The sequence below is a fragment of the Pongo pygmaeus genome, chromosome 2 (genome assembly GCF_028885625.2).
Source record: "Pongo pygmaeus isolate AG05252 chromosome 2, NHGRI_mPonPyg2-v2.0_pri, whole genome shotgun sequence".
Lineage (NCBI taxonomy): Eukaryota > Metazoa > Chordata > Mammalia > Primates > Hominidae > Pongo > Pongo pygmaeus.
This window is the reverse complement of record NC_085930.1, coordinates 75,211,746-75,238,393: the sequence shown is the minus strand read 5'-3', so window position 1 is coordinate 75,238,393 and position 26,648 is coordinate 75,211,746. Positions and strand designations below refer to the sequence as shown.

General features: G+C 38.6%; 1 protein-coding gene across 3 annotated transcripts in view; it reads left to right on the top strand.

Annotated features, from left to right (window-relative positions):
- The window catches only part of LOC129033762 (contactin-4), a 988,873-nt gene that overhangs the window by 741,755 nt on the left and 220,470 nt on the right, over positions 1–26,648 (top strand). For all 3 annotated transcript variants that reach the window (XM_054482749.2, XM_063661823.1, XM_054482751.2), the window contains one exon: positions 1,417–1,512. In XM_054482749.2, the coding sequence (XP_054338724.1) occupies positions 1,417–1,512 (96 nt within the window). The remainder of the gene's footprint in view (positions 1–1,416; positions 1,513–26,648) is intronic.

Here is a 26,648-nt window from a genome sequence, read left to right as displayed (position 1 = left end):
TCCTTAGCACTCCTTGAAACAAAGCCTGAGTGTGGAAACATTCCAATTTGTAACTGCAGTCTTCCCAATTGTTGTTAGGAGTACATGAGATAATCATCATAAAATACTTACCAAAATGGCCAGCATGGAGGAAATCATCAACAAATGTTACTCTGCTCTAGTGTGCACAGCCAGATGGTTTGCAACCCTGCACAACATACTTGAACTGGAAGTCCCCAAATCCAATAAAAGGTTATTAAATCAAATGTAATATACAACAAAAAATGAAATGGCACTTAACACACTCCTTATTGAGAGGATTTACATTTGGGAGGGTGGAAGAAAAAAATGTTTCTTGAACAATAATATGTCTCACTTTATTAGACATATTTCTTATATTAACTCATTTGTATTTGTAACTGCCTATTTACTTATACTGTGATCTTTGGGTTTATAAATGTCTTATCTCTCTAACAAGACTTGACCTTTTTGAGGTAATAAAATATTCTTCTAAAAAGAACCATGAACAGTGCCTTCTAAATATTTTAAAGTACACCAGAAGAATTTTAAAACAATTATGTGTCTGTATATTTGTCTATTTATACATTTTATATAGAGTTGTTTGTATATAAAGAGAGTCACTCTGGGTATATATGGAGAGACAAGTATAATTATATATAATAGAATGGTTTGTGAAGTGAAGAGAATGGTATCAGAAAACAAGAGTTTGCATTCTGATAATGATATTTAAATACAGAGAGGTCTTGGGCAGGTCACTTAACATCTTTAAACCGCAGTTTCTTCACCTAGACCTGCACTATCCAATATGATGTCCTGGCATGATGGAAGTCTTCTATATCTGTGCTGGCCAATGTGATAATCACTAAGTGCATGTGGCTATTGAGCACTTGAAATGTGACTAGTGTCTGAGGAACTGAATTATAAATTGTATTTAATTTTAATTATTTTAAATCTCAATAGGCACATGTGGTAAGTAGATATTTTAGTGGACAGTCTAACCATAAAATCAAGGAGGATGGGACAATATCATATGAAAAGAAGCTCTCCTGAATTCCCCTGGTATGGGTGCTACAAACGCAGTTTTGAGCAGAATGATTCTCTTTTGAAATAGTGGTACTCTCCCTTGATATCTTAGGACTTTAAAGTTCACATCACACTTCGGGGACTGTTGTGGGGTGGGGGGAGGGGAGAGGGACAGCATTGGGAGATATACCTAATGCTAGATGACGAGTTGGTGGGTGCAGCGCACCAGCATGGCACATGTATACATATGTAAGTTACCTGCACGTTGCGCACATGTACCATAGAGCCTAAAGTATAATAATAATAATAATAATAATAATAATAATAATAATAAAAGAAAAAAAATAAAAATAAATAAAGTTTAAATGCTTTTTCCCGTATTTCTCCCAACAGATCTTGACAACTTTAAAACAAGAACAAGAAGCACTGTGTCTGTTCGTCGAGGTCAAGGAATGGTGCTACTGTGTGGCCCGCCACCCCATTCTGGAGGTACATATAAATGCACTGACATATGCACGCTTCACTCCCTGTTATTTTTCTTCCTCAATATTATCCCTCCTGACACCAGCTGAATGCACAGTGTCATTTATAGAGATTCCCAAAGCCCCTCCATGTAGAGGAAAAACCATTGTGAATGCCTGCCATCATTAGGATAGGAAAATACCAGATTGTACAAATTTTCCACCCCACTGCAGTCTACCTGGCACAAGAAGAAAGACACCTGAGTCAATCAAAATCAGAATGCGGTTGCTTGGTAAAGCAGTGTAATTAAAATGATTCATACTTCTTACAACGTGATTGGGTTAAAAAAGATGGCCCTGCTTCATTTCATCTCCTGGTTGGTCTGGGAACTGTCTGTGAACTGTTTCTACTTGCAATACTTCTGACACCAAATGTATGGGTTTTTTCCACACTAACAACCAAGTCTCCAATCTTCTGGACACCAACTGGCTGTCCAACGATTCAATTCCATTTTGACAGTAACTACCCCATTAACTACTCTGGGATGGTTAGTGTCAGAACTCACAGGATAAAGGCTCAGTCCCACAAGGCTGCCTCCACTTCAGATGCCACTTTCAAGTCCTTGACCTCCCACACTTCTGACTAACTGGCTATAAAGTGGGATTCCCATAACTCCCTCCTTGGCTTCCAAAATTTGCTAGAATGGCTCCCAGAACTCAGGGAAAACAGTTTACTTACCGTACCAGTTTATTATAAAAGATATTATAAAGGATATGTATGAACAGCCAGATAAACATATAGAGAGAGTGAGGTCTGAAGGGTTCTGAATGCAGGAGTTTCTATACTTGTGGATCCTCCCCACATGTGGGTGCATTCATTAACCCTGAAGCTCTCCAAACACTGTCATTTCGGGTTTTTACATAGGTTCCGTTATGTAGGCATGATTGATCAAATCTGTGGCCATTGTAATTGAACTCAATTTCCAGCCCTTCTCCCATCCCCAGGAGTGGGGAATGGGGAGGCTGAAAGTTCCAACCCTTTAATTATTTGGTTGGTTTCTCTGACAACCAATCAAGGGGCCTCACCAAGAGTCACCTAATTAGCATAAAGTCAAGTATGGTTGAAAAGGGCCTATTTATGAATAACAAAAGACATTCTTCTCAGCAATATCACTCAGGAAGTTACAAGGGTTTTGGGATGCAGACCAAATATATATATTTCTTATTAATCACAGTATCACAGGATCAGACCAAGAACAAAATTCCTTGACCATAGAATCTAAGATCACTTTGTGGAGACTCATAACAACTAGATCAGTTAGGAATGCATTTGACTGCAAATAACTGAAAACCCAGCTCATAATGTTCTTTTATGTTCTTTTTCTCACATGCAACATTTTCTCTTTCTTTCTTTTCTTTTTTTTTTTTTTTTTTTTGAGACAGAGTCTCGCTTTGTCACCCAGTCTGGAGTGTGGTGGTACAATCTTGGCTCAGTGCAACCTCTGCCTCCCAGGTTCAATCGATTCTCATGCCTCAGCCTTCCGAGTAGCTGGGATTACAGGCACCCACCACCATGCCAATTTTTATATTTTTAGTAGAGAGAGGATTTCACCATGTTGACCAGACTGGTCTCAAACTCCTGACCTCAAGTGGTCCACCCACCTTGGCCTCCTAAAGTGCTGGGATTACAGGCATGAGCTACTGCATCTGGCTGGCATGCAAGATTTTCAAAGGTATACAATCTAAAGCTAGCACAGCTTCTAGAGGATGTCTTCCAGGACTCATGCCCTTCTCTGAAGTGCTTAGCATGTGGTATGGATGAGGCATGAAGTCTGCATTCCAAACCAGATCAAATGGGAAGAAGCAAAGACAAAAAGGCAATAATTTGTTTTTGCTTGTTTTTGTCCATTTCAATTTACCTTTATTATTGAAAGTTTTCTTTGCCTGAGGACTTTGCCTCCATTTCATTGATCACCCCAGTGGCAAAGGAGACTGAAAAATCAAATATTTTATGCAGGTATATTATGCCCTGGAAAATATCATGATTTTACTAATAAGGGAGAATATGGAGAGATGTGTAGGCAACTTGCAGTGTTGGCTAAAAGGAACTATGATGACTAAAAGGCAAATATAACTGCACATAAGGGATTCAGTAGTGTGGAGATTTAATAAGTAGTAATATTTATTAGGATTCCACTAAGGTCTGTAATGACAAGATTGATAAACTCTACTCTTGGAAATCCAGGCTGAAGTTTAGTTCAATATCTGCTATTCTTGTTATTGCCTTAATTTTCAGTTTGGCTTTCCACATGTTTAAAAGAACAAACTTTTAGATTTGGAATTTGAAAAACACTATTTTATTTTTGTCCTCTGTTCAAAAGTTGTAATGTTTCCTTTCTCATCTAATTCTGAGCTAACATTTCCAGCAGAAAATGACAATTAGTAAAGGCTCTAAAAGGCGTGTACTTCAAGCATCCTGAATACGAAGGAGAGGTGGGAGAGGTAGGTTCCCCTCTATGTCTGGATCAGGGACATGGAATTGTTAGGATTTCTGGTTTTTGAAGACTGACAGAAAATCTAGGTTTGATTTAAGAGGTTTCTGTTTGGAAAATGGGATTACTCTTCAGGATTTCATTTTCCTTTCAAGTTAGTATCAGATGCACTAAATTTGGAGTCCGGGATATGAGTTTTGATCCTTGTTCTGTTTCAAATCATTATTTGATACTGGGAAAGTATCTTCAAATTCTTTATGCCTCACTCTGCCTGTCTATAAAATGAAGAGATTAAAAGAAGTCTCTCAAATCCCTATTGATTCTATCAACACATAATTATAACTCGATAAGGGCTAAACATCTTGTTTGTCAAGTGTGTTTGCATTATTGAAGGCCTGTCCTTTATATGAGAAAACCACTTCACTGTGGACATATATTTAGATTCAGGTGAAGTTCACTTAGACTACTAACACTTCTCTTTTTAATATGAAATCTGATCAAAATAAAAATGGAAGATTTTACTAATTTCTTCTGCAGGCTACCTTCACTGCATTAAGTTTTCATCACATGGCAGCAACCCTAAAAATTAATCTTGTAGGTATATTAAGAAAAAATACCACCACTGTCTGATATAATGATCTCTTTAGGAAAGGCAAAACACGCGAAGTGATGCTGTGCTGCTACACAGTGAAGTACCTGACTACTTTCCCTTTCCCACAGAGAAATATATTAAAAATTTCCGTAGACATCTACTGAAATGCACTTGTCTCTGCTGGCAGCAGTCAGCAGCTCTGAAATCCAGTTCCTTGAGCTGTGCTGACATTCCTGACAATCTTGATGGTGAAAGACAAGGAAATAAATATTCTTATTATAAGCTCTATTAGAAATGGTATGCACATTAAGGCTGTGGGCAAAGCAGGCATGGCTAAGAAATTTTTGAGAAAAGAACAAAGAAGATATTCAAGGTTATAAGAGAGCATCTCAGACATCCATCAGTTTTGGACAAGGGAAACAATGATTATCTGATGAAATCCTTCCAGTTTCTCAAAAGCCTCCAATGCAACTTTACGGCAGTGATTCTCTCACTGTTTTTCCGGGCTGTGTGTCACCCTAAAGCTAGAAGAATCACTGTGAGCCGCTGGACATACTGAGCATTTTAGACCCAGCATATGGTCTCCTGGTTTCCATTGTAACAGATCATGCAGAGGAAAGGAAATGAGTCAGCCTTTTATTATATCAGTGGGGTACTGAGTAATGGCATGAAATCCATTGTAAGGGATGCTGCATGTCCTATTTTGAAAGCTGTGCAGTGTCAGACCTTCTTAGGGTAGCAGAGAAATGAGCAGCAATTAATCTGTTTTGAAAAGTATTTCAGTCAGCAGGTATTTCCAGCACTCTACCAATCACTGTGTGTGGCCTCTTTGTCATCTCTTGGTTTATATGTATGAATTCAGATGTGATGGTTTTGCATAGATTTTTACCATTAAACATAAGAAAACACCAAAAAATAGAAATCACTTTGATGGACTCTGGCTATCCTTGGTGCTCCTTCCTATTAGAAACAGAAATTATTGAGGTTCAGAATGTCCACTTTGCTTTCTGCCAACTCCAGGGTCACTGGGCACCAGGAAGTCCTGACCTTTAACCAAGCTCTTGTTAAATAGGAATAGAACAGAGGAACTTTGAGATTCTTCCTTCCCATATACGAAAATTTCTAGTTTATTCATCAATAAAATCCTCACAAACTGTTCATCAAAAGAGATTTTTGTTCATGCCTTCCTTTTATGTCACCAAGATGCTTGCTACTCAAAGGGTGGTCCAAGCACCAGCAGCATTGGCTTCACCTGGAAATTTGATAAAAAGGTAAAATCTAAGACCCCACTACAGCCTACTGAATTGGACCTTGCATTTTAATAAGATCTCCAAGTGATCATATGCACTTTCAAGTTTGAGATGCCCTGAGCCATAGCTGTGGTTCCCACACACACCCCACCTCTGGGCAGTGAGGGTTGACAGCTTGAGAATCTGGAGGGAAAATTGTTAAAACCATAGGTGTCCAACCTGTTCACAAGGATATTCTGATTCCATAAATCTGGGGTAGGGTCCCCAAGGCTGTTAAAACACACACACACACACACAAAAAAACAGGTCAGGCACGGTGACTCACACCTGTAATCCCAGCACTTTGGGAGGCCGAGGGGGGTGGATCACTTGAGGTCAGGAGTCAGAGATCAGCCTGGCCAACATAGAGAAACCCCATCTCTGCTAAAAATACAAAAATTAGTCTGCTGGTGCGCGCCTATCATCCCAGCAACTTGGGAGGCTGAGACAGGAGAATTGCTTGAACTCAGGAGGTGGAGGTTGCAGTGAGCTGAGATCGTGCCACTGCACTCCAGCCTGGGCGACAGAGCGAGACTCTGGCTCAAAAAAAACAAAACTCTAGCTGACTCGCGCACTCTGAGGCAGCACCAGATTTAAGGTCCATTCACATGGATCATCTACAAAACTAGCCCAGGTCCAGCCCTGCTGAGATGGAGTGCTTTGATTTCTACATCACTCAAGACGAAGGACTGAGCATTCCTTATGTGAAATTTTTATTTAAAATAATTCATTTATTCATTTATTTTTTGAAACGGAGTCTCACTCTTGTCAACCAGGCTGGAGTGCAGTGGCACAATCTCGGCTCACTGCAACCTCCACCTCCTGGGTTCAAGCTGATCCTCCCACCTCAGCCTCCCAAGTAGCTGGGATTACAGGAGTGCACCACCACTCCTGGCTAATTTTTGTATTTTTAGTAGAGATGAGGTTTCACCATGTTGGCCAGGCTGATCTCAAATTCCCGACCTCAAGTGATATGCCTACCTTGGCCTCCCAAAGTGCTGGGATTACAGGCGTAAGCCACTGCACCGGCCAATTTAAAATAATTCAAAATAAAATATAGTTACCTTAGGCTTTACCTTTGACTTTATATGTTTTTGTTCATAAAGGAAATGAAAAACTAAAAAAAAGGGTGGCTTTTCCTAGGTACTCATACACGGAAGTAGCATTCTGGTCAGGTGCAGTGCCTCTTGCCTGTAATTCTAGCATTTTGTGAGGCCAAGGTAGGAGCATCACTTGAGCCCAGGAGTTGGAGATCAACCTGGCAACACAGTGAGACTGTCTCTGAAAAATAATTTATTTTATTTTATTTTATTTGGGACAGAGTCTCGCTCTGTCGCCCAGGCTAGAGTGCAGTGGCGTGATCTCAGCTCACTGCAACCTCCGCCTCCCAGTTCAAACATTCTCCCACCTCAGCCTACCAAGTAACTGGGACTACAGGCACACGCCACCATGCCCAGCTAATTTTTGTATTTTTAGTAGAGACAGGGTTTTGCCATGTTGACCAGGCTGGTCTCAAACTCCTGACTTCAGGATCCACCCGCTTCAGCCTCCCAAAGTGCTGGGATTACAGGTGTGAGCCATCGCACCCAGCCTAAAAAAAAATTTAAAAATTAGCCAAGTGTGGTGGTGGTGCCTCTAGTCCCAGCTATTTGAGAGGATGAGGTGGGAGGATTCCTTGAGCCTAGCAGTTCAAGGCTGCAGTGAGCTATGATCACACCACTGCTCTCCAGACTGGGCAACAGAGTGAGATCCTGTCTTAAAAGCAAACAAACAGACAAAACCGAGAAGTAGCATTTTCTATTCAGCCAGCTTCCCTACATTATTATTGGTGAAAGTATGGCTTCCCAGAGTATATTTTAAAAAGAAAACCACGTGATTCTGCTTCTGAGATTATTTTCATTATTACGGGTTTTGGAGAAACTAGCTAGAATGTTCGTCTTTAGATTGCTTTTACACAGAACACATCCCCACTAGAGTTGGATCCTATCCACAGGGCATCAGACCCAGGGAACTTCGAACAGAATATCTGTAGAGTCCTTTATGGTGTTTATAATGCTTTAATTTACATTATATTATCTTTGAATCCTCACAATAATCCCATAAGAAGTAAGGACATGTGTTTCATAGATAAGGAAATAGAAGCAAAGAGATTATGTGAGGGCCCACTCTAATCAATGGCAGGAATAGGAGTTACTGTTGCCTAGAATGCGCCCTTTTATTTGTACATAGTAGAAAAGACTGGAAACGTGTACTGTACTTTCTATGTCCGTGGTTCTTTGGCCCTCACCCTAGGTCAATTAAATCTGAGTTTCTTGATGGCAGGGGATCCTCTGGCATCATCCAGGTAATTTTAATATGCAGCCAGGGTGGAAAACTTGAGTCCCTGCATTACAAAATCAAGTAGGACTTATCCCAGCAAAACGTCTCTATATGCAAACCTCTCCAGGGTTCCATAAATGTAATTTTACATGGACATACCCATACAGATTATAATCACAGCCCTTAAAAGAAGCAAGCATGCCTTTCCACAGCATGGTTATTTCAGCTGGACCATGTTGTATTTACTGTAGGACAGAGATAAAAGCGTGAAAGTAGGACATCTGTGTTCTAGTCCTAGCTCTCCCATCAACTTGCTATGTGGTCTTGGGCCAATTATGTAACTTCTCTGAGCCCTATTTCCTCATTTGACTTCTGTGTCTGTCTTCCCACACTTACTCAGCTTTCGGTATTAAGATACCACCTTCAGAATTAGACTCACCCAGTTTCTTACTTAGTCCAAACTATGCTGACAGGTCATTGAGCCAGGACTAATCTTACTGTGCTAAAATTTAGCATCCTCTATGCCCAGAATAATCTTCAAGATGTCCACATTCAAGTCAAGTTGCCAACTTTGCCTAACTCCACATTCAATGCCTTATTCTCATCTTCTTCCCCAAACTAGTTCCTGGGTTTACCAGTTTTATATAATTTTAGATTTTCAGGTGCCTCCTTAGTCCAGACATTTAGCTTAGCTATTGTCCTCATTTCTTACCCAAAGGTGCATGAAATCCCATTTTAACCCCACTCTAAACCTCCAACCATAACATGGTATTCTTTGCATTCTAAGTATTTCTTAAGTCTAGGAAGTCTAGTTACCGGGCCCTACCCATCATATCAGACCTCCTTAGCTATTGACATTTGCCTGGCTGGGTCCTAGGTTTGTCAACTGTGCTTTGGACGACTGGTCATTTTCCTCAGGAAGCAGTCCCTGTACTTCCAGCTTACTCCCTCTACTTTCTCTCATTACCTTTTTCAGGCTCCCTCTCCTTACCCATATCTGGGTTCCTAGCATCACTTTCAAATCCTCACACACTACTATAATGCCAACCAAATGGAATTCATCTTTGTCCTGTAAACTTTTCAAATCTGTTAGGAGGATAAAAAGACATAACAAATGTGGCAGCAATTTGCACAGTTAAAACTTCCAGACAGTCCTGATTTTATTAATTAGGCTGGGATTGATTGTTTTCATTTGCTTAAGCTTGAAGTCAAAGTTAAATCAGAGAATTTCTCATCTTTGGAGATATGTGATTCTTGATTTACATTCATATAACAACTTTTATGTAGGCAGATACTTTTCAGATATATCTCCCAAGAGATTTATATGGAATTTACATCTATTATTAACATAAATTGGTTATGCTCTGGCATTGTGGCTTTATTAGCCATTCTTCTAACATTTGAAAATTGCTATTAAAGACTTTACAGTTAAGGTAAACTCTACCAATAGTCTTCTCATAAGCCAAACCCTGTGTGATTCTTTATATTTGCATTTTCTATTTAGCATGTACAGTATGTGCCCGGACTTCATTTCCTTAGAAAAACAAGGCACTAGGTAGACTTAGGAGGATGCAGGACTTTAAAAATACTGCTGAAACAATGCTGAGAATATTTTTAATAGACTAAAGAATGTTGTCTTAAACATATTTTTATATGGCAGCTTAAAAAAAAGCAAAATGTGAGATTTTTAAATGGTTACAAAATTAACAATCACTTAATTGTCATAAAAAAGCTATAAGAACACTGCTCTAAGTATTGATCACCTTTTCTGGTCATATTGGGAACATGATCGAAGGTACATATGGGAAGAAGGAAAGGCCCAGCATTTCACTTGAGTCATCTCATTCTCTCTGTGTGTGTGTGTGTGTGTGTGTTTGTGTGTGTCTGTGTGTGTGTGCGTGTGTATAATGAGAGAAGTGCCCAAATATAGTCCTAGTTTTAAAAACACACATAACAAATGATAGCTAATGGTCTTAGGTCCTGAGTCTTTGTTTCTTGGCCACCACTGAGATAGCTGCATTTTGATACCAATTTCATGTCACCTGAGAAGTGACTTCCCTGAGAGATGCCTTATCACCTGCAAGTAAATTAAAAACCACAGGTGTCCAGTAGGTTAACACTGATCGTGTTGGAAATCAGTGATTCAGAAAAGGTCCTGTAATAAGGCAAAATGTAGGATCTTGTCATCTGGTCTTGGAACTTACAAAATGATGTTTAAAATGTTGGCTGGGAGTGGCATTGAAATACTGCTACTATGCCATTTTTCAAGAATGTTGAGGTCAGCCAAACTTGGTTTAAACCACCTTTTATAATATAATTTCTAAGAAACATGCATTCTGATTTCCATTTCTTAACAGAGGAACTTTATATATTCACTTAAGTAGATATCTATCTCAATTCAGAGGGGAAAGGTTAACATTTAGTTAGTGATAGGTTAATCAACATCATAGACTACTAGATATCTTTTTTTTTAAATCAGGAGTTAAATATTCTTCTGTTTGTTTTTCTTGTGACAGGGTCTCACTCTATCACCTAGTCTGGAGTGCAGTGGCATGATCATGGGTCATTGCAGCCTGAAACTGGGCTCAAGCAATCCTCCCACCTCAGCCTCTTGAGTAGCTAGTACTGCAGGCATTAGCCACCACACCAGGCTAATTATTTGATTTTTTGGTAGAGATGGGGTCTTGTTTTGTTACCCAAGTTGGTCTCAAACTCCTGGCCTCAAGCGATCTTCCTACCTCAGCCTCCCAAAGTGCTGGGAGTACAGGCATGAGCCACCGTGCCCATCCAGGAATTAAATATTCTTAAGGCGATCTTATCTGTTGCTTCTTGACTGTGTTCCTTTGAAAGATATGAACTTGGACTCCTTTATTTGAAATGTAATCAGCCAGTTCCTCCCTTTTTTCTCTTCCTCCTTTGCCAATCAGAGGGGGTTACAGTGCATTAGTTGATTTAATCAGCATAGAATAATGTAAAACAGTTTATAAGGTGATGCCTTTCTGCATTCATTAAGCCTCCTGTTTCACCCATTGAACAGAAAAAGAGAGCCACATTGATCAGGGACTACTTGTGATAAACTATCTGACCCAAATGGCCTGGGTGGAGTTTTTCGTGTTTAGGAGGAGAGGCCACTGGGAGGGAGTACTTGCCCTCACTACACCAAAGGCAGGCTCCACTTCTCTCATCCATGAGATCATTTAGCTCAAAGAAAGAATCAGCAAAAGAAGCAAAAGGAAGGAATTGGGGCCTGGCCTGTCTACAGGAGTGACTTGCTTCTCCTCTACCAGATATGACAAGAAGAAGCGAGGTGGATATTTCTGATGTCAGTTATCTCTGAAATTGGTGAAGTATATTCTGTGATTCTACTGACATACTTTTTGCCTTTGAATTTTCCCGTCAACTCTTTTTAAAACTTGAATGTTTCATGACTATACTTTTGAATGCCTAGATGTCAACAACTATACACTTATGAGTAGAAAAAAATAGGTGTATATAAGTAACAAACATTTCCTGGTCATAGAAAAATTATAGTCTTTATATAGCTGAGCCTCCAGTTTCGTAAAGTAACCTTATAGAGAATTGGTGGTCTGGTTTTTTGAGAAGAGTTCCCCAGGAGTAGTAGCTATATACTTTCTACTTTAGTAGAACTAAATCTTTTTTTAGTTCTAGTAAGAGAGATGCTTAAGCTGTTTTTACAGCTATAGCAAGTTCCTGGCCATAGCACTTAGAAATAGACTCAGCTACTTAATAAATACCAGTTAATTAAATATCTTATTGTTCAGAAAAAAATAATAATTTGGCTAAAAAATAGCAGAAATAAATTTCAGGAAATTCTTTTTCTGTCTCCTTTTTTCCTCATTTGTTTTTGTGCAAATGTTTCCATGTGCTTTATTGGGCAGAAACCAAGAACTTAATGATGGCCCTAATTACCCAGCTTCTCTCCTGACAGTTAGTTTGTGTATACTTTAATGATAGGCACTATGTAACTGTATCTGTGGATATACAGATTTAAATTCAAGTTGAATACATCTCTATTTTCTTTTTAAACATCCAAAAAAAAAATAGAAAAGATTATCTCCAGGTTTGATCCTTAGAACTGGAGGCCACTGATGTCAGAGTAAGGGCCAAACACATTAGTACCAAAAGGAAATAACATTTGGAAAATGAGAATGGATCCATCAGGCTAAATGATCTACAAACTGTGATCATTTGACAAAGCTGGACCACATGCAGAGCTTTTTCTTTTGGAGTTGTCCTGTCCCAGAAAGCAGTGAAGGATGACATTGTATTAGAACATAGGTTGGGACATGAAGAGTCTGGAGATGTGAAAAACACATTGCACGTCCAGGAGAGTGCTACCAGGGATGTACTAGCCAGAAGAGAACAAATGATCAACACTGAGCTTTCAACAACATGAATCTGGCTGAGCGTTTCATAAATAATCCAGTGGACAGTCACTACAGGATACATGGGAACCATTCTTGTTTTAATGCCTGCTGGAAATATACCCTGTGAATCTCATTTTTTCAGCTGAAAAAGGAATAAGTGGTGCTTTGGCTACATTTTTACCAATGAATAGGTATTCTGTCAGGTCAGTGCATTAAGCAGGATGTTACGTGGAATTAAGCAGGATAATGATGCAGTACATAGAATAAGGAAATGCTGACTGAGTCCTGGAAATTTGGAAACAGACTCTGGTTAGGAGCTCAGAAATTGTAGGCTCAGAAGTGGATATTTACCACTGTCGGGGATTTTGAACCTATGAGTCTTAGGCACAAATAAGAAGTTGTTAATTTTTCTGATATATTTTTTAACATGCTCAGTTTGGTTTTTAGACATTAGGAACAAAATAACTGGAAAAAGCCAAATTGAAGACCAGAGAAAACTATACATTTAGGCAAGTGAAGTTCACTTTCACACACAAAGGAATAAATCATGGCATTTTGTCTGAGGGTAGGATTAAAGCTTTTGATTCTATGTAATATCAAAATACTGATTTAAGAGGAAATGATTTACTGGAGTATCTGTATATTAATCAATGACAAACAATATGGATAAAAAACTTTTCAGATCTATCAAGCTGATTGCAGTTTTCCATATCCACTAATGATTTTGACATTTGCAGATATATAGAATAAATACAAAGTTCCAAATGAAGCATAATAGTTTTACAGAGAGACCAACTCTGCCTGCATTATGAACTCAAAGAAATGTTTAATGTTTAATTCAGAGACTGAGAGAATGTTCATGATATCTTAAGTAGGTGATGCTGCTAGCAAAACAATGGGCAGCCACTTTGTACCGAGCCAAGAGAGCTCTTCCCATCTCCAGCCGAAACACACCCTCTTTTTCTCCCATCATCTGGTGCAGGTTAACACATTATCACAATCTTCACTGTCACAATTAACCCCTGGAAAGGAGTTGTGTCATAAAAACACTCCACAGGACTTCATAAATCCATATGGCAGGCACAGCTGGAAAGATAGTTGCAGTTGATAACCTAGCATTTCAGAAATATCCAAAGAATCTCTACTTTCTGAAGTAGTGTGGAATTTACACATCCTCTCATTCCCTCAAATCAGCACATACACTAGGGAGTACCTAGGAAATGCCAAGATCTTTCAGTTTTAGGTGTTTGAAGCCCAGTTCTTATCATTTCAGGCAAACCAGAGTATGCTTTTTGAAAAGATAAAAGGACTTTTAAAAACAAAAGGTGGCTGATTTAAGGATTATGTTTCTTCCTTCTCCACTTACTGCAAAATGAGGTAGCTATGACAGCTCTCTAAAATTAGTACCCAAATATAAGAAAGACATTCATGTACCTTCTTCTCTTGCTACCTTGAGAATTTGTTCACTGTCTCTGCAAGCCAGCACTCCTTCTAAATGTACAACTCCAGTTTACTTCAATGGACACAGTTGTGATGAATGAAATTTATGATTGAGTTCTAATGGATTATGTAAATTAGGATTTCAAGGTTAAAGGAATAGATTTCTTTTAAAAAGTAAAAATATGAGATTTTGGCAGAACCTTTCAGATACCAGGCCTTGTCATAGACAGGGCAGATATAGGAGTGAGCCAAAACAAAATGTTTTCTCCTGCCATGTAGCCTACAGGTCTGCTGGGGAGGAGCGGGGTAATGAAATCATCATACTGAGATGTGTGCTCTTGGTTGTGAGGTGGGGGTGAGGGAAAGGAAAACAGGGTTCAGTGACCATGTAAAATAGAAGGACATCACGTGGACTGGGGAGTCAGAGAAGGCTTCCTTGAAGAAATAGTTCTGAGGCTTAGATCTGAAGGACAAGAGAGTAGAAGGAAAGGAGGAGTATTATAGACAGAACAGCCGTATATAAGTCTAGAATGGGGAGGTTGTCAAAAGAAGCCAACATGGCATGAGTATGGACATGGGGAAAGGTGTTTCAGTTTACTGTGAAAGTGGTGACTGAAGCAATAGAAAGCTCCATTTTTGTTCCTCAAAATCTTATGAAACCAATGATAGCCAGACACCAGTAAGTTGGAATAGAAAATGTTATGAAATTGCCTTAAACTTAAGTTTTAAAAATTGAGATTCTGGGAGCCCCGTGCAGTCAATTTATAGAAATAGTGGGATGCACCCATTCTTAGCTGGTGAAACCAAGGCTTGGATAGAATTACAACCAATGTGTTAGAGTCACAGAGTTAAATAAAAAATAAAATATCTACACTATGTAAATGAATAATAAAATAAAAAATCTACAGTATCATGATGACTTGAGAAAATACTTAGTGATAAAAAAATTACTTGGTGATCGAGAAGGAGGGGAAATGTCAGACATTGCCTAAGGATGCAAAGCAAAACAAAATAGAATGAAAATGCTTTGGAAGGAATGCCTTAAGAAAATATAAGAAAATTAATGGATGCATCTCCACTGTGCTTTCGGTCAAGTACAAGAAAACATGGATTCTATGAAACAAAGATGCCAATGTTAAAAGAGAGCTGCCGCCAATGCAGATTGAGGTTTGAAGGGAGCTGGCAGTGATGAGAAATGGAAATATTAAAATCTGCAATGCAGACTCAGTAAAAAGCCAAATGAACATTGTAGAAAGTTGAATTAGTGATAAGCATGGCTAACTAGGTAAGTTTTTATAAAGAACATAAAATGAAAGTATAATAATCAGAAAGCTTCATAAATATAAAAATTAGGTAGTAAAGTTCCAATCCATATGTAATCAAAGTAATTGGTAAAGATAGATCATCAGCGTATATGTATTGTTTTATTGTTTGATATCATCACATACTTACCATTCTATGTGAGTTCATCATCCTTTTAATAGTAAAAACATATTGTACTTTCTCATGTTTGAGCGGGAGTAAAAAATATTATGGTATTTTTTGTTTTAATAATTAAAGAAGAAAGGATGTTTACTGGGAGCTGCCACAAAAACACTTGGTGTTTTATACATGGTGTTATACACAGTTCCAGAGATATATTCACAGGATTTGGAAAATTTTTAAAAAATAATTCCAATGACATAACTTTACTTGGGTTCAGCATATGACCTATACTCCTAGTAGCTCATATATTCTGTTATGTTTGTGTATGATGCATAAATTTGTTAAATATAAACAATTGGGCTGGGCGAGGTGGCTCACACCTATAATCCCAACACTTTGGGAGGCCGAGGCGGACGGATCACTTGAGGTCAGGAAATCGAGACCATCCTGGCTAACACGGTGAAACCCCGTCTTACTAAAAAGAAAAATACAAAAATTTAGCTGGGCATGGTGGCAGGCACCTGTAGTCCCAGCTACTCAGGAGGCTGAGGGAGGAGAATCACTTGATCACGGGAGGCAGAGGTTGCAGTGAGCCGAGATCGCCACTGCACTCCAGCCTGGGCAACAGAGCGAGACTTCGTCTCAAAAAAAAGATCAATAAAAAATAATAATTAAAAACGTATCACAATTTTTGTTAAAAAAATAAAGAAAACATAGATCTCAGAAAGAAAAATTGGATATGTACCATCTAAGTTGCTAGAGACAATAAAATTTAAAAAGTTGTGGCCAGGCATAGTGGCTCACGCCTGTAATCCCAGCACTTTGGGAGGCCGAGGTGGGCAGATCACTTGAGGTCAGGAGTTTCAGACCAGCCTGGCCAACATGGTGAAACCCCATCTCTACTAAAGATTTAAAAAGTTAGCTGGGCGTGGTGGTGCATGCCTGTAATCCCAGCTACTTGGGAGGCTTGAGGCACAAGAATTGCTTGAACCCCGGAGGTGAAGTTTGCAGTGAGCCAAGATCATACCACTGTACTCCAGCCTGGGCAACATAGCAAGACTCCATCTCAAAAAACAAACAAACAAACTACAACAACAACAAAGAAGCTGTAATCTATTTAACCAGAGACTCAAAATAAAGATGAGCAAAAAAGCATATATGAAGTATAGAAATATGACAGATATGAGTGTATGTAGCTTATGAAATATAAAGAAATGCAACTTATTTTAAATATAAGAGCCTCAGATTGAGTTAAAAATATGATCTAAACAAAATGCAATGATACAAAATACCTAGACTACCAACAAAACAGATTTTAAAAAGAAAAATAAATGAAGGCAGAATTATTAGCTTTAGACCAAACATTATTCAAATACAAAAGCATTAAATTAGATAAAGGCAACTTTTTTTTTTTTTTTACACGGAGTCTCGCTCTGTCGCCAGGCTGGAGTGCAATGGCGCAATCTACGCTCACTGCAAGCTCCGCCTCCCGGGTTCACGCCATTCTCCTGCCTCTGCCTTCGGAGTAGCTGGGACTACAGGCACCCGCCACCACGCCCAGCTAATTTTTTTGTATTTTTAGTAGAGGCGGGGTTTCACCGTGTTAGCCAGGATGGTCTCGATCTCCTGATCTCGTGATCCGCCCGCCTCAGCCTCCCAAAGTGCTGGGATTACAGGCGTGAGCCACCGCGCCCGGCAGATAAAGGCGATTTTTATTATTAAAATACACAAACCACAGTGAAGACATTCCATTTACATTATTTTAAACACCATGAAACATAGAGTCATAATATATAAAGCTAAAAGTTTGGGAATACAAGGAGAAATTACTAATGCATATTTGTTACTTAACTTGATCGGTCAAGTAAATAAAAATAAGGATATAAAGAATTTGAATAATGTAATAATGATTGGCCTTTCTTAATGTAAACATACATACTTATGTATTTTCTCTTTAAGCACTTCCATAATTCCTATTTCAATTGTTTACATGTTCAGCCAAAAAAAATTTAAACAAAATTGAAATTATATAGGCCAGGCCTTATTTTCCGCCATAATGCAATTAAATAAGAAATTAGTTATAGGTCAATTTTATACAACACCACAAATTTTTTAAAAACCGACCCATGCACATTTCAAATCACATTTCTGATATCTACTGGGTCAAAGATAAAACCCATATTAATATATTTTTCAAAAGTGAAAAAAATGAGAACAAATGTATCTACACTTGTACAATTTATGAAAAGTATACCCTGAAACAAATTAATAACCTTAAATTTGTTATGTAAGGAATCCTAGAAATCAAAATCAGTACCTTAAGTATTCACCTCATGGAATTCAAAGGAACATGGCACAAACCTAGGGGAAATAGAAAGAAAGAAGATAAAACTCAAAATTAGTGAATTAGAAAACAGTATATAGAGAGACATCCAAGAGGAGCTTTGAGATATGAGATATTCTCTCCAAATCTAATCAAGAACAAACTAGAGAAATACAAATATGCAAAATGATAAGTTAAAAAGAGCATATAATTTTGTATAAAATATTTAAAATCATTTAAAAAACTACAGACAACTCTATGATCATTTAAACATCCGGATGAAATGAATAATCTATTAAGAATATATAAATAACAAAATTGAACCAAGAAAATGTAGAAGATATGAACATACCAATTATTATGGAAGGAATTAAAAGTTGTCAAGATTTACTTTCTCCAAGTTCTCTGGTCTATACATTTTATAAAGAAAATATTTTAAAATTTTAGTGTAATTCTCTTGCCAAATAATTTGTGGCACAGCAAAAACAAGATGAAAAGCTACCATTTTATTTTATGGAATGAGAATAATCCTGGCACTAGAACTTGACAAAGACAGCAAAAAGGGAACGCCTCTCTCTTATTTATGAATGTTGGTAACACTTACATAGTGGGTAATACATGTAGGCACTATTTTAAAAGTTTTACATATATTAACTCATTTAACCCTTACAAAAGCCTGATTTAGGTGTTATGTATTCCCATTTTATGGATGAGAAAAATACCTGAGACATTAAGTAAATATGGCATTATTCAACAATTCATGAAAAAACACTTTAGGATATGTATATAAAATGAGATAGAAGTTTTAAAAGTACAGGTAACTCAAAATAAGCCAAAATAAGTATTTGCTCAAAATATACCATATTACAGATTAAAAATACAAAAACAAAATTAAAAAATAAAAACATAATGAAGAGTAAAAAGATACTTCTGGGGTGGGGGGCTGGGGGAGGGATAGCATTAGGAGAAATACCTAATGTAGATGATGGGTTGATAGGTGCAGCAAACCATCATGGCACGTGTATATCTATGTAACAAACCTGCATGTTCTGCACATGTATCTCAAAACTTAAAGTATAATAATAAAAAAGATACTTCTATAATCTGCTTAATGACAGCCAATATTATATTTAACAGAGGATGTAGAGACAAACAAGAATGAAACAAGGTTTATAATTATTGGGTGATGATACATGAAGGTTCATTATACCATGATTTCTACTTTTGTTATTTGTAATATGTTAGAAAATATATGTAACAAAAATGTTAAAAGAATGGTTTCTATGGTTGAATTTAGTGATTTCTAAGGTGGCTTCCAGCTCAGATCTTACATGGTTCTCTGTTGTTAATTACCTCTTTTTCCAAAAAAAAGCATTTTTTGTACTAGCCTTTTGGGGAGGAAGATGTTTGCATTATGTGGAGGAGTTTCCACAATACATGGATACATTGGTCTCCTGCAAACCACATAGTTCTTTTATTGCTTCTTTTTTCATTTGAAAATCGTTCCAGATACTCAAGTTAAAATAGCTGTCCTTGCTTTCCTGCCTGGAGAGATGGGTATCACTAAAAATGCCTGGATTGGCAGTAATCCGCTTTGCTCCTGTCTGGAGCTGTTCTGAATCTCCAGTGGCAGGCCCTCACGGTGTTACTGGGGCAAGTGTGCAGTGATGTGCATTTAATCTGCACACAGCAATGCTCAGACTACTTGGCTTTCTGCAGGGAATGAAAAAATATACGTATAAACACCCCTGTTCCCAAATGGCACTGTAGCCTAGTTAAGAAAATTGCTCGAGGGGGAGTGCATTATGCTAAGAGGGCTAGTTCATTTTCAGGTTACAAAACTTTAAATTCAAGTTGACACAGCTTCTATTTTCATTTCCATACTTATCTCAACTGGGGAAATGTGGTGTTTGTCACTAAAAACCAGCCAGTAAAATGTAGAGGGAAGATGGAGAGTCAGTGGTCCGCAGCCTGCAAGTGGTTGTGATCTGAAATATGTCATGTTTTAGTTGGTAGCAGATACCATACCAAATTTGCTTCCCACTGGCAGACTTTCTCCTTTTATTTTCAACAAAGTCCCATGTACCCAGCAGCAATCTTTAACAGCAAAAATGCAATTAATATAAGTCATCTCATCATGTACTAGCATTCCAGATAGCTCATAAACAATTAAGAATCGAGTCTGAATTAAATGCAGAGGTTCAGGGCTAAGTGTGTTACGGGAAGACAGAGAATGCTGTTCTGTCAGTTTTGTGACCATGAGCAGTTTCATTCAAGAAACCACATGGAAGGTGTTCCACTGTTAAGTACCACATGTGACCTCTCTGGTTTGAATATCAAAGTAGATCCATAAAGCTTAAAGTACATAAGCTTTCGTGCGGCTATACTGTAATTTAAAGAATAAGAATGAAGGCACCCATTAAAAGATAAAACTGGGTAAGACTAAAATTAATCCTCCGTAATCCTAGCTTTAGAAACTCTCATCTTTACTGTATACAGGTATCTTTAACGTGAGTTATTGAGTAAGTCCAAGGGCTCTTCTGGTCACCCTTTCACATATAGTCTACCATATTCCTATTCCAATAGAAGCTGGGAAACATTCCAGGATAAATTAATTGTAGAATCAATTTGCTTTTATAGAGCATGGATGAGAGAAATATTAAAGTTTTAAGAGTTTCTGTTGACAGACTTATAGAATATATTTGCCATTCAGACCCTATGGCTTGTAAAAAAAAAGAAAAATTAAGCATTTTGGGTGTTGACCCTGGGATGTGTAATTTATGCGTGGCTCTTGTAAGCTGTTACCTCTTAATCACCCAGGAGCCCCAGCTCTTGAAGCAGAGTAATGATTCCCTGCTGACTATCTGCTCTGCTTGCAGTTCTGCCTTCAACACATCTGTCAGCACCACTTCCCAAGGGGACTGTATGAAAGTTGGAAAGTCTGACATCCGTACATTAACTACTCTATGACTTTCTCCATTAATAATGGACTGTCCCGCCGTAAGCTGTGAGTTTCCTCCCCAACACCGACCGCTTTTGCTTTTATGTGCCACTAGGCCTGTCATCAGAGAGACAGCCAGAGAAAAGACATCTGGCATCTGTAACTCATAGGGGGTTCATGAAAACTAAAGCAGGTAGATTATTATCTCAAATGAAGTTCCTGGAAATACTGAATGATGAATGTCGTGCTAATGGCCTCCTTCCTCTAGCTTGGTGACAGCCTGTAACCAGTTAAAAAAAAAAAATCTTGACATACACCTTCAATTTTTATTTAAGAGACATAGTCCTAATTGTTATGTCAAAACCTTGGAAATAGAGCCCAGTTATTTTGAAAACATTATTTTTTCCAAATCTACAAAGGAATTGCCATATGATATAATAGCTAAAGGTGTTTTCAAGATCCATTTTCCAATTAATTGCTTTAAAAAAGAACTCTCTGAAGTAAATCACAAGTGCCTTTAAGATTCTGGCTGGATTGTTTGTTAATATACCTTAGATGCAGATAAAACCCGGGGGCAGGAAAGAGAAAATTGGAAGCCCACTGGGTCAGAATGGCAAGTTTTTTGCTTTTATCAAAAAAAAAAAAAAAAAAAAAGACAAAGTGGGAATCACAAAAGAAAAAGGTCAGACGCGGTTGGTGAATGATTTTTGTACCTCTAAAGCTTATAAATATTGAGGAGTTTATTGCCTCTCTTGATAGTTTCCTTGTCAAGTTACTGTAGAAACAACTTACTTACCCTACGTGGAATTTAGAAGAGGGCTTTTAAATTTTCAAGGACTACACTGCAGTTGAATTGAAGTGAACCAGATCTAAGATAATAGGGGATGGGAAGACCCTGAGGAAGTAAAGGGTACACATCTCATCAATAAGGGGCAGGGCATTGTTGTTACAATGCACCCAAGGGAGTGCTCTTAGGCTCAACTAGACAATCAAACTGACTTGATTTCCATGGGTTACACTTGACAGCTGATTCACTTAGAGACAGAACACAGTGTATGCCAGCAGAGCAGTACTAGGCCTTGGTCTTCAATGGGAATCCCTGGAATAGTCCAAATAGCAATCTAGGGACTTTTTAAAAAAATTTTTTCTCTATTCCCAAGTGTTATTTCAAGAGCAAAGAAGTTAAACTTGTGTAGCTAAGTGTAGAGTCTCCTGATTTAGAAGGTCTATGTCTCAAATAGGAGCCAAGATCTCTTGTGACGTTCCTATAGGCACAGCTTCCAAAATCCCCAGGAGGAGGGTCAAGCCTCCTCATTATGAGTCACCACACTCAGGGAAGCCCAACCCAATAACTTCTCAACAGATGTGTTCATTTGCAGTCCTTCCAGCCAGATTCAGCTTACCAATCTGGGGTCATTCTTATCATAACAACATAGCCTGCTTATGTGGCTGACATTTCACCTTACCAGGTTTCCAGGGTAACAAAGCCAGAAAGTTAACCCAAGATAAAGTTCTCCATAGAGAGAGAGAATTTTAACCCTTTACCCACTGTTGTCATATGGGAGTATAAACTCAGATCTTTTCTTTTCCTTTGTTCCTGCTTGCCCTTCTCCTCCTTTCTCCTCCTCCTCCACCTTCTTCCTTCTTTTAGAAAAGCTGGGGCCAGCGCGGTGGCTCACGCCTGTAATCCCAGCACTTTGGAAGGCCAAGGCGGGCGGATCACGAGGTCAGGAGATCGAGACCATCCTGGCTAACACGGTGAAACCCTGTCTCTACTAAAAATACAAAAAATTAGCCGGGCGTGGCGGTGGGCACCTGTATTCTCAGCTACTCGGTAGCCTGAGACAGGAGAATGGCGTGAACCCGGGAGGCAGAGGTTGCAGTGAGTGGAGATTGCGCCACCGCACTCCAGCCTGGGTGACAGAACGACACTCCGTCTCAAAAAAATAAAAAATAAAAATAAAAAAATAAAAGCTGGAAGACTAGATTTTTAAAAAATGTTTAGTCTCCCAATTTTTAGGCGAGACTACTGGAGTAAGAATACTGGACCAGAGAACAGAAGACCTGGGTTCTATTAATAGTATTCTAGCAATTTGCTGTGTGACTTCCCTGTGTTAAGTGAAAGGCTTGCATAAGGTCAACTGAAAAGCTATTTCTGTGATGCTGTTACTCTTTTCTAATCGCTAGAAAGGTGAGGCTTCCTGTTCCTGTGCTCAGTGCCAGGGTACTTGTTTCTCTTCCATCAGTTTTTCTCCTTCTCTATTCTGCATTATCATATGAAATCAAAGAGTGAGGAAAAAAGTCAAGGATCTTCAAAATCATAGATGACTGATACCAATCTCATCATTGGACTAGATTTCTCAGTGAAGATAATATGAGGGTTAGTGCTAACTCTCATAGAATTTAAGTCAAAATATCTGTTTTTGTTTGCATTGCCCAAAGAAGTTGGATCAAAAGAGTTACATCTGGGTGGATTTTAACTTTTAACCCAGTTTTTCAGATGTGTTAATATATAGTGCAAAGTTTCCAATGTAGTTAGAGTTACTACAACCCTAACTGAAGTTGCCTCATATTGTGACATTATTATATCCTCCAATCACTCATATATCTTTATTTTTCCAATCCTACCATCACAACTGAGAAAAGGTAATGTGGTACATTTACAAATAAAAGAGGATTAGGATTATTTTCATTTTAATATTCCCACTATAATTATCTACAGAGTTATGAAGACCAAGTCAAGGGTTCCATTTGTAGCCATCAATAAAGGATTAATTTATTATTCCCAATCGGGCTCCAACCCTCAAACTATATTTGGCCATTGGCTTCGGGATTTGGTTATTTCCTCAACCCTTTGTGAAGAAATCTTTTAATTTTTTGTGGGTTGGAGGCTCTTTGTTATGTGGTAGAAGTATAGTCCATAAGGAATAGAAAGGACTAGGTTGAAAGTAGCTGTGCCTTGAAGTTATTAAAAATATGTTTCACTCATGATAACGTGATCATTTTCAGGAATTTTATTCTTCCTCCCTTGATCACAAATATTAAACATTTCACCAAGGAAATGGCCGGTAAGTGATACAGTCCTAGGAGTAGGATCTAATCTTTTATATCACAGTAAGAAGCTGATCAAAGGTGTTGAAAGCTGACTGTTAAAGGATTAATTAGGTCACATTGAAATATATGACTTTAAAACAGATTGAAACCAGAAATAAATAAATAAAGAAGCTAGCTACCCCCATTTTTTTCAAGAACATGTTATTGAAGAGAAAATATTGAGCCTTCATCACCATTTAAAATATTCTTACTGAGCATCGTTGAAGCCATTTTAAGGAGTGTGTTCTTCAACATAAGAGCAACGGAAAGCCATGAGGTCTTCTTCTAGGAATTGAGCTTATATATCACTCTTTTTTTTAAAGAGTGCAGGTAATGGGTTGCAGCAGAACAGGGCTGTGTGAAGAGAACCTTGAAATAGATGCTGCAATAATCCAAGTAAGAGATGTTGGTGTCTTTATCTTGGGCAGTAGCTGTGGTGGTAGATTCTTTGTGTTTCCCACTCAACCCAAACACAAAATCTTCCAGGGCTCCAATCTAAGATCAACCACACCCTCTGGGTCACTGGATTGCATTCCCTCTCACCCACTCAAGAACTTCACTCTAGCTATTGTTTTACTCCTCTGTCCTGCATTAGATACATTTTCTTTCCTTGCTACATCACTCCTACCTGCATTGGAACAATGTGGCAACACCTCCTGCTTTGAACTAATAAGAAACTCCCTTGACCCCACTGCTCAATTTCTATGCTCCTCTTACTGCAAAACTGCACCAAACAGTCATCTCTACATCTTCTCTTTCACTGACTCTTACCCTCAGTCCATTAGGACTTTTCCCCAGAATTGCACAAAAGTAGCTCTCTTCAGTGATGTCCACAATACTAAAGCTTATGATAAATTCTTAGTTCTCATAGTATCTGACCTATCAGCAGCATTCAATACAGCTGCTCTCTCTAAACTTCTCAAATACTTGCTTCTTGTGGCTTTTGGGCTATAACTCTCTTGGTACCCTGTTTAAATCCCTGGATTTTCATTTTCTTTTTTTTCCATTTTTTTCTTTTCTGGCTTCTCATTTCCCTGTCATCTACTCATATTCTTAAAGTAAAGTATAAGTGTCCTCAGGCTCAAGACCCAGGCCTTTATCTCTCTGTATACTTGCTCCCTAGTGATTTCATCCAGTCCAATGGCTTCAAATGCCATCTTTATACTGATATTTTATAAATGTCTATCGTCAGCCCCTCTCCCTCCTAAATACTTGACTTACGTATCCATTTCCTGCTCATCTTCTCATGTGGTTGTCTAGTAGGCATCTCAAAAGTAATATGACTAAACCTGAGCATTTGATCTTCTTCCTAAATCTTATTCTCCTAGAGTTTTCCCAGTCACAGGAAAGGGCACTTCCATTCATCCAGTCGCTCAAGACTGAAATTTGGGGGATAGTCTTTATTTATTCATTTATTTCTGTGCCACCATTCAATCTGTTTGCAAATCCTGACCACTGTGCCTTCAAAATATACCCTGTATCAAACCAATTCTCCCTACCTTCAACCATTGCAACCCCAGTCCAAACTCCCATCATAAGTGGCTTGATCACAAGAGCTTCCTAACTGGTGTCCCTCCTTCTATTCCGGTTTCTCCAGCCTTTTGTTACATAAAAGCCAGGGTGATGGATAGTTTGAATATTTGTCCCTGCCCAAATCTCATGTTTAATTGGAACCCCCCAATGTTGGAGGTGGGGCCTAGTGGGGGGTGATTGGATCATGGGAGTGGATCCTTCACAGCTCAGTGCTGTCCTCACAATAGTGAGTGAGTTCTCCTGAAATCTGATTGTTTAAAAGTATGTGGCACCTACCCCCCATCTCTTGCTCCTGCTTTTCACCATGTGAAGTGCCCGCTCCTGCTTCACCTTCCACCTTAGTAAAAGCTTCCTGAGGCCCCCCCAGAAGCGGATACCAGCACTGTGTTTCCTGTACAGTTTGCAGAACCATGAGCCAATTAAGCGAATTTTCTTATAAATTACTCAGTCTCAGGTATTTCTTTATAGCAATACAGGAAAGGCCTAATACAGTGACTCTTTTAAGTGTAAGTCGTTCACATTTCTCCCTGGCCAAAAGCCCTCCAAAGGCTTTACTTCTCACTCAGAAAAAAATCCAAACCTCTCACCTTGGCCAGAAGCCCACATAAACTGGCCCCTGGCCATCTGTCAGTCATTATGTCCCCACAACCCCCATCCTTCTGTTCCATATATTGTTTCTCAAAGACATGAAACACATCCCTACTAGCGATGGGGCCTTTGTGACTGTTGCTCCCATGCCTTGAATGTGAGTCCTCCAGATACCTCGTGGCTTGCAACCTTCTTTCATTTCAAATCTCTGCTCATTTCCACCCCTTCCCGATATTTTTCAAATAGTACTCACCATCCTTCTCCATCTCTTTCACTGCTTTGTTCTTAATAGCATGTAGTACTATGTGACATAATACTCCTTTTTGGGAATTGTATTTATTGCAGATTTGCAGAATTTCATGGTTGTACTTTAAAGCATTTTATGTTGAGGTCACCATAGATATATTATGCAGTAGAATTCAGAAGTAGAATGAATATGTAATATAGACTCAAGGCTTGCAGTAGGCTGCTTTGGGGTTTGCCTTCTGACCCTTCAGAAGTGTGTGTTCACTCAGCTGTTCCGGTAAGGACGCCTCGATGGAAAAGTTTAAAATGTACTGTTTCATATGGACTGGGCAATTACCCATATTATGTAATTGAGGGACACCTACAAAAATGATCTCTTTCCCCTTATCTATCTGTATTGATCTGCCATCATACCTGCAAAATTCCACCATTACTCTCTCCTAATGGAATCAACTACAATTAGAAGTCAACCAACAATGCCTGTATAGGAAGCAT